General features: G+C 48.4%; 1 protein-coding gene across 1 annotated transcript in view; it reads left to right on the top strand.

Annotated features, from left to right (window-relative positions):
• The window catches only part of TERB1 (telomere repeat binding bouquet formation protein 1), a 643,822-nt gene that overhangs the window by 465,616 nt on the left and 165,608 nt on the right, over positions 1 to 12,598 (top strand). Inside the window, exon 16 of the mRNA XM_029608198.1 lies at positions 11,082 to 11,143. Within this exon, the coding sequence (XP_029464058.1) occupies positions 11,082 to 11,143 (62 nt within the window). The remainder of the gene's footprint in view (positions 1 to 11,081; positions 11,144 to 12,598) is intronic.

Raw genomic sequence — 12,598 nt, 5'->3', positions numbered from 1 at the left:
GAGTAATGTTGGTCAAGTCCGGGTATATTATTGAGTTACTATCGCTTTGAAATATTACTTCTTAAAAGTAGGATTGATTAAATTCATTCTCATCTGCATTACCTTGTACTAGTTTTCTTAATTCTGATGAGAACCAGGGTTTTTTGTTAGTACGGGCAGGATTGATGTCTTTGGATGTCAAGGGGCATATTTTATCAGCTGCTGAACGGGTGATAGTTAGCCAAGAGTTCATGGCGGTGTCCGCATTTGTGAGGTCCAGGTTAGTTAGGTCCTTGGTGAGAGTGTTGCTGAGGGCTTCCATGGAGCATGGTTTTCTGAATTGGATCGAGGATTTAGGGATGTTGGTGGTCGGTTTTTTCTTTATGGATAGTTCAGTTTCTATCTTCGAGTGATCTGACCATGGGATGGGGGTACAAGAAGGAAGAGAAGTGGGCGAGATCGGATCATTGCAGGGGAGGGGTGGTCCGCCAGGCGTTGTTTAGCCTTTTGCAGTGTAGATTCCGATAAGAGAATTTGTGCATTAAGGGGCGGATTTTCAGAGCCCTGCTCGCGTAAATCCGCCCAAAACCGGGCGGATTTACGCGAGCAGGGCCCTGCGCGCCGGGAAGCCTATTTTACATAGGCCTCCCGGCGCGCGCAGAGCCCCGGGACTCGCGTAAGTCCCGGGGTTCTCCGAGGGGGGCGTGTCGGGGGCGTGTCGGGGGGCGGGCCCGGTCGTTGCGGCGTTTTGGGGGCGGGTACGGGGGCGTGGCTACGGCCCGGGGCGGTCCGGGGGCGTGGCCGCGCCCTCCGTACCCGCCCCCAGGTCGCGGCCCGGCGCGCAGGAGGCCTGCTCGCGCGCGGGGATTTACGCCTCCCTCTGGGAGGCGTAAATCCCCCGACAAAGGTAAGGGGGGGTTTTAGACAGGGCCGGGTGGGTGGGTTAGGTAGGGGAAGGGAGGGGAAGGTGAGGGGAGGGCAAAGGAAAGTTCCCTCCGAGGCCGCTCCGATTTCGGAGCGGCCTTGGAGGGAACGGGGGTAGGCTGCGCGGCTCAGCGCGCGCTGGCTATACAAAATCCATAGCCTTGCGCGCGCCGATCCAGGTTTTTAGCAGATACGTGCGGCTCCGCGCGTATCTACTAAAATCCAGCGTACTTTTGTTTGCGCCTGGAGCGCAAACAAAAGTAGGCTATTCGCGCGCCTTTTAAAATCCGCCCCTAAGTGTTATTTTTAGTAATGTTGTAGGCAATAATGGCTCCCCTCAAAACCGCTTTACTAGCTTTACAGTATAGTGCAGGATCTTGCCAATGTAATTTATTATGGCTTTCATATTCCTCCCATTTCCCTTTTAAATACTCGTGAAATCTAGTATCATTGACAAGATGGCTGGGGAATCTCCAATGTTTGGGGAGGGAGTGATCAGCGGAGAACCAGATGTCTGCCCAAACTGGGGCATGGTCATCAATTACTATACTTCCAATATCCGCTTCCTCAACTCTGGCAAACAGTTTTTCATCTACAAGGACATAATCAATCCTGGACATTGTCCCATGGGCACAGGATACATGCGTATATTCTCTTACACCTGGGTGCAGGGTACGCCAAATGTCGAGCAGTTTCAGGGTAGGACAAAGATACGATACACCCGTATCAACTCTATGCTTATAACCAAGTGGGAGGTATGATTTGTCTAAACTGGCATCATGGATGCTATTGAGATCTCCCATTAAAATCAATTCTCCCTGTGAATGTATCAACAGGATGTTAGTGAGCTGGGAAAAAAAAGTCGGATCTGGTGAATTTGGAGCATATACATTACATAATGTAATTTGCTGTCCAGCCAAACATCCCAACAGAATCACGTATCTGCCCTGCTCATCCTTTATCTCAGTGGTTACTGTCAGAGGGGTATTTCTGTGGACCAAGACAGCCACCCCACTTTTTTTTCCTTGAGCCGGGGAGAAGTAACAGGCTGCTGCCCATTCTCTACAAAGCTTCGCGCTTTCCCGTTCATCTAAGTGAGTCTCTTGTTGTTATGACCGCCGGCCGCGGTCATTCACCTACGTGGCAGGGCCAGGCTCAGACGTTGGGGCTGGCATTGGCAGCCCGCCTCAGCGGCAGTGCTGCTGCCCTACAAGATGGCCACGGCGTCCCCTCGGCACGGTTAAGCCACGCCCCCTGAATCTTACTAGGGCTGCGCGGGCGGCTAGAACCTGGCCTTAAAGGGGGTTAGGGGGTTCCTTCCTGCCTGACTCCATCTTCGATCAACTATTTAAGGCAAGGTCTGAGCCTTCAGACCTTGCCTTGGCTTCATGGCTCTGGTGGTTTTCCTGCTTTCGGTTCCTGATTTGCTCCTCCATGTTGTGATCCCTGGATTGGCTGTCGTTCCTACTTGGCTCTTGACTCCTGGACTGGTTACGGATTATTCTGGCTCTCAATCCCTGAACTGGCTGAGGTACCTTCTGGCTCTCGACCCCTGGACTGGCTGCGGTACTTTCTGGCTCTCGACCCCTGCACTGGCTGCAGAGTATTCTGGCTCTCGACCCCTGGACTGGCTGCGGTACTTTCTGGCTCTCGACCCCTGGACTGGCTGCGGAGTGTGCTGGCTCTTGTTCCCTGGACCGGCTTTCGTTTCCTCTTCTCTCTCTCGACCTGCTGGAGGCGCCAGCTTCTGTTTCCACGACCCACTGGAGGCGCCAGCTTCTGTTCTCTCGACCTGCTGGAGGCGCCAGCTTCTGTTTCCACAACCCACTGGAGGCACCAGTTTCTGTTCTCTCGACCTGCTGGAGGCACCAGCTCTCTGGATTAAACGACCCGCAGGAGGCGCCTGCATCCAGATTTTCATCTATTACCTCCAGCGACCTTCGTGATTGGCCTCACCTTCCGACGAGAGGACTTCACCCCTCGCCGGACCAAGGGTCCACCTTCCAAGTCAGAACAGTAAGCCAAGGCCATGGACCCGGCCGAGGCCTCCGCCCTAAGAGCAGTTCCTGGTTTGGCCCAGAAGATCATGGAGCAACAGAGCATGTTAGAATCTATGGCTGCCTCCATAGAATGACTCAGCGCTCAGCTTGACGCTGTAGTCTCAACTCATTCTAGTCCTCCGGCTCCCATTCCTTCGCCAGTACCAGCTCCGCCTGTTACTCAGAGCTACCATCCGCCTGTTCTTTCTCTACCCACTCCACCCCGATATGGCAGGGATCCTAGTCTCTGCTTAGGATTCCTGGATCAATGTGGCATGCATTTTCGCCTTCAACAAATTCTGTTTCCGGATGATATAACAAAAACCACCTATATTCTATCTTTACTTGAAGGTAAAGCTCTGACCTGGGCCTCTCCACTCTGGCAGCACTCGGATCCGGTATTACAGGATCTACCACGATTTCTTGCGTTTGAGGAACTAGGGAAGCAAGCTGCTGCCAGTACGGACCTGTTACATCTCCAACAAGGAGGACGATCCATTACAGATTAAAACATTGAGTTTCGGACTCTGGCTATGGAACTTCATTTGGGAAGAACCTGTTCTACGATCTATTTATCTAGAGGGACTATCTGCCAGAATCAAGGACGAGCTAGCCGCTCGTGAACTCCCATCCTCCTTAAATGCAGTAATTGAAATAGCTACCAGGATCGACCGACGGCTACAAGAAAGGGCCCGGGAGACGCTAGGATCACGGAGACGCCCGGCTACCCCTTATGTTCCGCCTTTCACCTCTACTACTTCGCGAGAATCCTCTGTTCCTGAGGGACCCGTGGCCGAACCCATGCAATTGGGCCGAGGACCTCTAACACCCGAAGAACATCTGAGACGTTGCAAGGCGGGCCTTTGTCTTTATTGTGGGGGAGCTGGCCATCGTATTGCCACATGCCCTATTCGGCCGGGAAACTCCAAAGCCTAGGGTGCTCAGGGGGAGTCACTCTAGGTCTCATCTCCCCATCTCCCCCACTCACTGTACAAGTCACTCTGGACATCAGTGGACATAAATTTAACACTTTGGCTTTAATAGACTCTGGTGCGGGGGGAGAATTCATATTACAAGAACTAGTGGATCAACTCCAGATTCCCACTCAACTCTGCTCCACACCGTTGATCATCTCTTCTATCCACGGGGAACCATTACCCGGGAAGATAACACATCACACAGTACCAGTAAACTGCCACATTGCACCCAACCATACCGAACAAATCACCTTCTACGTCCTCAGCAAAGCAGTTGCTGAGGACCCAGTTGCCCTCACCCAGTTGTTCTCGGGATTCCCTGGCTACAACGCCACAATCCACAATTCGACTGGACATCTTTAAAACTTACCCAATGGGGATCCGGATGCCATGGGACTTGCTTACGGAGACCTACTTCTGATTCTAGCTTCTTCTGCACTTCTATACTACGGAAGCTACCCCCGCAATACGAACAATTCACAGACGTCTTTTCCAAGGAGGCCGCGGATATTTTATCCCCGCATCGAGAATTCGACTGCGCTATTCGATTGGTTCCAGGATCCACTCCACCGCGTGGTAGAGTTTATCCTTTATCTGCCATGGAGACACGGGCGATGTCTGAATACATCCAGGACAATCTACAGAAGGGGTTTATCCGTCAATCCACCTCTCCTGCGGGGGATGGTTTTTTCTTTGTTGAAAAGAAAGATGGGACTTTACGTCCTTGTATTGACTTTCGTGGTCTCAATGCTATCACCATCAAGGATCGTTATCCCTGCCTCTTATTGCTGAACTGTTTGATCGTCTGCAAGGAGCTCAAATATTCTCCAAATTGGACCTGCGGGGGGCGTATAATCTAGTTTGGATTCGGGAGGGAGACGAGTGGAAAACAGCATTCAACACCAGAGATGGACACTATGAATATCTAGTTATGCCCTTTTTCTTTAACTAATGCACCTGCTGTCTTTCAACACTTTATTAATGAGATTTTTCGAGGCTTATTATATATCTGTGTGATTGTTTATCTCGATGATATTTTGATTTTTTCCAGGGACCTACAGTTGCATCGCCAACATGTGACGCAAGTTCTACAACGTTTAAGGGAACATCGATTATATGCCAAACTGGAGAAATGCATCTTTGAAGCAGAGTCCTTACCTTTTCTAGGATATATTGTTTCAAAACAAGGGTTCGAAATGGATCCGACCAAAGTGAAATGTATAAAAGAATGGCCCCAACCCAATGGGCTACGAGCTCTCCAACATTTTCTTGGTTTCGCTAACTATTATCGTCATTTCATCAAGAATTTTTCTAAACTGACCGCACCGTTATCTGCACTTACACGTAAGGGGGTCAACATCAAAATCTGGCCGGTAGAAGCGATTGAAGCATTCCAAACTCTCAAGGACACTTTTCTGCGGCAACCCTGTCTCCGCCACCCGGATCCTAGACGTCCGTTCATGGTGGAGGTAGACGCTTCTACGGAGGGGGTTGAAGCAGTTTTGAGTCAGAACGATGCTGGCGGGAAATTCCACCCTTGTTCCTATTTTTCGAAGAAATTTTCACCTGTGGAACGCAATTATTCCATTGGCAATAAAGAACTGTTAGCCATCAAACTTGCATTTGAAGAGTGGCGGCAGTGGTTAGAGGGAGCTCAGCATCGGATAACAGTCTTTACGGACCATAAAAATCTGACATATTTACAACAAGCCCACTGCCTGAACCCGCGTCAAGCTCGCTGGGTGTTATTTTTTACACGTTTCGACTTTGAATTAAGTTACCGACCAGCAAGCAAGAATATTAAGGCCGACGCATTATCGCGAGCATTTATTTCTGAAGACATAGAAGAACCTTTACAGTACATTATTGACCCAGCCCGTGTCATTCTTTCAGCAACCTTCACGGTTCCCGTTGGTAAGACCGTGGTACCCAAGAGGCTCCGTAATAAAGTTTTAAAGTGGGGACATGACTCTCAGTTGGCCGGGCATCCGGGACGCAGACGTACACAGGATCTGCTTCAGCAACACTATTGGTGGCCAGGGATGCACAAGGACATTCAAGCGTATGTTGACTCCTGCCCTGTTTGTGCGCAGCACAAGAACCCTACAGGGAAACCCTGGGGGCAGTTGCAACCACTTCCTACACCCACAAGACCATGGACACACATCTCCACTGACTTTATTGTCGATCTTCCAGCTTCCGAAGGACATACGGTAATATGGGTGGTAGTTGATAGATTCTCTAAAATGGCTCACTTTACACCATTGCCCACCCTTCCCTCCGCTCCCCAATTGGCACAGCTATTTATGGCACATATTTTTCGTCTCCACGGAATACCCCAGCACATCACGTCCGATCGTGGGTCTCAATTTACGGCTCGATATTGGCGAAGTCTCTGTACCAAGTTTCAGATTGCACTGGACTTCACCACGGCCTTCCACCCCCAGGCCAATGGGCAGGCAGAGAGAACGAATCGAGCTCTGAAACAATTCCTGCGCTCTTACATCCACACCCGACAGGATGACTGGGCGGCTTTGCTGCCTTGGGCAGAATTTTCCCACAATTTCCATTCCTGTACAGCTGGGTCCTCTCCATTTCAAATTGTCTTCGGTCACCAACCGGCCCCACCAGTACCGCTACCTCTGCCTGTCTCCTCTCCGGCGGCCCAGCTCACCACCATCCACTTTGAAAAACTTTGAACACGTACGCAACAAATGTTACAGAGAGCGGCTCTGACCGCTAAGAAATTCGCCGACCGACATTGGAGACCTGCACCATGTTTTCGCCCTGGAGGTAAGGTCTGGCTCAGTACCAGATATATTCGTCTACGGGTTCCCTCGATGCTTCTAGCTCCTCGGTACATCGGGCCCTTCCCGGTAATCAAACAATTGGGTCCAGTGACTTATCGATTACGCCTCCCGGCTACCCTACGCATTCACAACTCATTTCACGTTTTTCTTTTGAAGCCATTACTCCTCAACTGGCCCTCTCGGAAGGTTCCTGTTTCTTCTCCAGTGAGGGCAGAAGAAGACACTTATCAAGTTCGAGAGGTTCTTGATATTCGCAGGCGCGGTCGTAAGTGGGAGTATCTTCTGGCTTGGGAGGGATTCGGCCCAGAGGAGAATTCATGGGAGCCTGCTACGAACATCTTGGACAAGGATCTCCTAAAAAATGTCCATATCAATCATCCTGGGAAGCCCAAGCCTTCTAGGGGGAGGCCTAAAGGAGGGGGTACTGTTATGACCGCCGGCCGCGGCAGACCGCGACCGGGGGTCGGTCACTCACCCGCGTGGCAGGGCCAGGCTCAGATGTTGGGGCCGGCATTGGCAGCCCGCCTCAGCGGCAGTTCTGCTGCCCTACAAGATGGCCACGGCGTCCCCTCGGCATGGTTAAGCCACCCCCCCTGAATCTTACTAGGGCCGCGCGGGCGGCTAGAACCTGGCCTTAAAGGAACCCCTACAGGTAGTTAGGGGGTTCCTTCCTGCCTGACTCCATCTTCGATCAACTATTTAAGGCAAGGTCTGAGCCTTAAGACCTTGCCTTGGCTTCGTGGCTCTGGTGGTTTTCCTGCTTTCGGTTCCTGATTTGCTCCTCCGTGTTGTGATTCCTGGATTGGCTGTCGTTCCTGTTTGGCTCTTGACTCCTGGACTGGTTACGGATTATTCTGGTTCTCGATCCCTGAACTGGCTGAGGTACCTTCTGGCTCTCGACCCCTGGACTGGCTGCGGTACTTTCTGGCTCTCGACCCCTGGACTGGCTGCGGAGTGTGCTGGCTCTTGTTCCCCGGACTGGCTTTCATTTCCTCCTCTCTCTCTCGACCTGCTGGAGGCGCCAGCTTCTGTTCTCTCGACCTGCTGGAGGTGCCAGCTTCTGTTTCCACGACCCGCTGGAGGCGCCAGTTTCTGTTCTCTCGACCTGCTGGAGGTGCCAGCTATCTGGATTAAACGACCTGCAGGAGGCGCCTGCATCCAGATTTTCATCTATTACCTCCAGCGACCTTTGTGATTGGCCTCGCCTTCCGACGAGAGGACTTCACCCCTCACCGGATCAAGGGTCCACCTTCCAAGTCAGAACACTTGTATGCATGTGATATTGACCTTAAGCCTCTGGAGGTGTTGAAACATTTTTTTTCTTTTGATAGGGGTACCCAACCTGTCTATGTTTCAGGAAATACACCTGTACTTAACCCCCATCATCTGGGTAATGAAATATATATGTGAGAAATTGAAAAAATAGAGATTGAGAGGGTCCAGACTCCCAGCTGATCTTGTCCCTCTTCGGTTTTGCTCCTGCTCGACCTTTGCATCCAATCCCGTGCACACGTGCTCTCAACATCATACCATCTAACATCACGAAGCATCTAAGGAAATCCACAATCATAAGCTCAAACCCCCCCCCCCCCCCCCCGTTCCCTCCCCATCCCCCTCATATCCCATATCCCTTCTAGGCAGACCTTTAGAGTCTGTCTGGGAAATCAATAACAGATGTGATCGGGCTGCACGGCCCCCACCCGTCTCCATTTTTTTGTAGTACCAAGCTTACATTACATATCTGAATATATGTGGTCAGTGTATCAGAGTCCAGGAATTCTTTAGCAGCATTAGGAGAGTCGTAGGTGATCCATTTGCCGTTGTAGTTGACTCAAAGTTTAGCTGGGAATTGTAGGAAAAAACGGATGTTCTTGTCCACCAGCACGCTGCACACAGAAACATATGCTCTATGCATTGTGGCCACCTTTGCTGAGTAATCTGGTGCTAGCCGGACGGTGGAATTTTGGAATTTCAGATTTTCTTGTTTTCTGGCTGCTTGTAAGATAAGCTGCTTGTGGTGAAAATCCAGTACTTTAGCAATGACTATCTTGGGTCTCTGCTGCCCCTGTGCCCGAGTTCCCAGACGGTGAACTCTTTCCAGCTCTACATCCTGCTTTATATCTTTCAGGTTTAAGTTATCGTTCAACCATGTAAGCAAAGTTTCCCGGAGCGAAGCATCTTCTACTGTTTCCGGAATCCCCAGAAATCTTATATTTGATCTCCTGCTCCTATTTTCCAAATCGTCTAACTTATCTGCTTGCTCTAGCAATGTTTTTTCCAATGTACTAACTTTAGTTTGCAGGGCCTCCACGCCATCTTCCAGGGCCACTGTTCTGTTTTCCACCACGTCCAATCGGGGGGTATAGTCCTCGAGGCAGCTTGTACGGAAGATATTTGGGCTGAAATACCGCTTAATTTGTCATCCAGGTCTTTTACTACCGCCTCTTTAATTTCTTCCGTAGTAGGGTGCAGCGTCAGGCTCTGAGTAGGGCTTCCTCCGGTGAGGCCGTCTGACCCGTGCGCCGCCATCTTCCCATCCTGACCACGCACTTTCTTCTCTTCCTTCCTAGTGATTTTTGCCAGCATTGCGGACGGCGATTTCTGCATAAAGTTGGTAATAGACATATGCAACGGTGCCTTGCAAAGTTTGATGGTACTACGAATAAAAGAAATCTCGATATTTGGCGGGAGAGGAGCCGCGCAGCCCGGAGCTCAGCAGGAAGCAACCCACCTCGCTCACCACATCACGTGATCTCCCTCTGCCCTTTTAAAATGGGCGCAGCACGTGCAAGGCCTGGCCGCGCACATAACCCCTGTGTTTTACACGCACGGGCCATTAAAAATCGGGCCATAAGCCTGATACTTTTGATGTAGCTCCATCATTGCTCTCTGCTTCTACAGCAAGGGTTAACAGAAATTGGATTCAAACAGCATCCAAGGACCCTGACTTTTGCGGTCTGGGAAACTATACACATCTGCAAACTATACACATCTGCAAGACCCATCAGAGAAGCACACAAAGGAACCCTTCAAGTCCCCCCAACTAAATCCACTCGTCTAACCTCCACCAAAGAACGGGCATTCTCCTCAGCTGGCCCCACCATCTGGAACAACCTGCCGACTGATCTAAGACTGGAACCCTGCCTGCAAACCTTCCGAAAAAAACTCAAGACTTGGCTCTTCCTCCAAGCCTACCCTTAAGTGCTAAGACTTCAACAACACTCTCGTTCAGTCTCAACCATTCGGCTAAAATGCCCGGTTCAACCACAGCATAGACATACTTTCTCAGCCTCTAGTTTTTTTCTATCCTTTTATTTCCAGGCTACTCTAGCCCCCAAGTTCTTTCCCCCTGTTATTTGTAACTGCCCCTCGGCCTTCCTGTTATATGGTTATGTTTCTTAGTTAATCCCTTAGTTCTATGTAAACCGGCCTGATATGAAGCTTGTCATGAAGTTCGGTATAGAAAAATGTTAAATAAATAAATAAAATAAACTGATAAGCACAAGGAGTAACCTGTACAGTGCAGCAGATAAGCTTGCTGGGCAGACTGAGTGGATCATTTGGTCCTTTTCTGTCATCATTTTTATGTTTCTATGTTTCGTAGCAATTTTCAAAAGCCCATTTACACATGTAAAACCTTTTGAAAATTACCTGTTATTCTTCTTCTTTACCTACTCTTCCCTGTATCTGGTAACACAGTGGTCCCCAACCTTGTCCTGGGGGCCCACCAGCCAGTCGGGTTTTCAGGATATCCACAATCAATATGCATGAGAGAAAATTGGCATGTACTACAGGGTTGGGGACCACTGCGGTAAAACATTTGTTTTTTTGTTTTCTTGGGTTTTTTTAATACAGTTTTCTGTCTTGAACTGAAAGATTAAACTAAGGGGGGAAATAAAATCATCAACCCATGTAAATGAGCTTTTTGATTATTGCCCACCCTATATATGGGTAAAGTTATCCACATATGTCAGCAACACGTCTACTTTTACTCATATAGGTTTTGAAGGTGTTCCAGAGGTTGAGGCTTGTTTGAAGAAGATGTTTACAGGAGTGGTTTTGAATACTCAAAATTACCCATATACAATCACCTTTAAAAAGTACTCAAACAAAGAGCAGATGCAAATGTATGCGGGTACTTTTTGCAAAACAATAATCAAAGCAAAACTACCCATGTAATTTTTGCTTTGATTAGTTAAGTAAAGCCTGCAGGTAAAAAAAAAGGTTTGCTGATATGTGGACAGTTTGATTACTGCTTCCTTAATAAACAAAGGGTAAGTTCAAATAAACTTAAAATATGCATTCAATTTTGTTTTTAATTTTTGTAAATGTGGGTTTGATATGTTTTCCAGTGAACAGATGTTTAAATATCCTGCTCCTGTTAGAAGAAACATGAAGCAAAATGCATTGACAGGTATAAATAACAAATATACAGTATGCATTTCTTTGAGACCATTGTAACTAGTACTGAAACGTCTGTACAAGTCATGTTATAAAACCAGTTGTCCCCGCACACGTGCGCGCCGGATTTTAATATCTATGCGCGCATGGGGGGGGGGGGGGGGGATGTTCAAATTACGTGCGGCGATGCGATCGACCTTTTTTCTAGTTCCCTAACCCTCTGCCTAACCTTCCTCCCCTTTCCCCTTTCCCCTCTCCACCCGACCCTAACCCCCTATTTAACTACCCTATTTTTTTTGGTTCTGTAACTTGCCTGCTTTGATGAGCAGAAATAAGTTACGCGCATCAGCCAGCTGCCAGTGCGCACTTCCTGGGACAGTGTCGAATGGCACTATCCCGGCCCACCCCTTTGGAGAGGCCCGGCACTTCGGCTTGTAACCCTCGTTATTTACGCGCGTGGCCCTTTTAAAATCGGGCTGTTAATGTTTAGACTCGTTCTTTTCAAGCCAATCAGTGCTTGTGAAAAGTGATTACTGTTCTAAAGCAATCTCTCTAATAATGAGCCCTAAGTAGCTGTCTCAAGCAGCCTTAGAGAGAACTGCATTGAGCCCTCATCTAAATGGTAAGAGTTATACCAGATTCACCTAGTGGATACTGGAAAGGGAATCTGTGGATAAAAATCACAGTTCTTGAAGGACTAGCCAGCAAGTAGCCCAGAAGAAGAGACCACGGGGAATAGAAAGATAATTTCTTAACTTAGAAAAGTTGTTTTGTATACTTTTAATCATTTGAAATCACACATTCTCACACTTTGTATAAATAATTACTTGACATCTATTTGATACTTGATACGGGATTTTCAGATTTTGGCGTGCTATAATTAATGGAGAGAAAACTTTTTCTGTTTCGTTGTATAGTCATAAGAAAAGGCAAAGGTGACATACCTTGAATTTCCTAATTTCTTGTAAATGACACGTGCCATGACAATGTTTTCACAAAAAGCAAAGCATTCTGACAAAATTACTATACAATATGGAATTTAAAAGAGCTGAATTCTGAAGTTGCTTAAAATTAATTGCCAATGTGAACTATCAATAATTTTGGGACTGATGAAAGGAAAAAAGGGGGGAGGGGTGTGGAGAGGTGCACAAAACAGAAGAGGCCAGAATCTGTTAGAAAATCTTTTATTTGAAACAAGATGATTCATGCACAATTCTAGGTTCCTGCTTTGTCAAAACACAGACACACATGTCACATAACATAAGGCAAGAAAAGTTGTGTATAAAAATAATTTAAAAATCTGCTTATCACACTGGTTGCATATTAAGTTTCAAAAGTGGACAAGCTGCAACCTGAGTGTGGGGGGCGAAGGCAGGGAGTTGTGGGGTGCAGGAATTGTAATTTGTGGTAGGAGGAAGTGGAGGAAAGGAAAAGAGCTGGAGTCCCAGTGGCTTTGGCAAAAAAGGGA

This window comes from Rhinatrema bivittatum, chromosome 7 (assembly GCF_901001135.1).
Source record: "Rhinatrema bivittatum chromosome 7, aRhiBiv1.1, whole genome shotgun sequence".
Taxonomy (NCBI): domain Eukaryota; kingdom Metazoa; phylum Chordata; class Amphibia; order Gymnophiona; family Rhinatrematidae; genus Rhinatrema; species Rhinatrema bivittatum.
The sequence above is the reverse complement of the archived record's forward strand: the minus strand, read 5'-3'. Positions and strand labels throughout refer to the sequence as shown.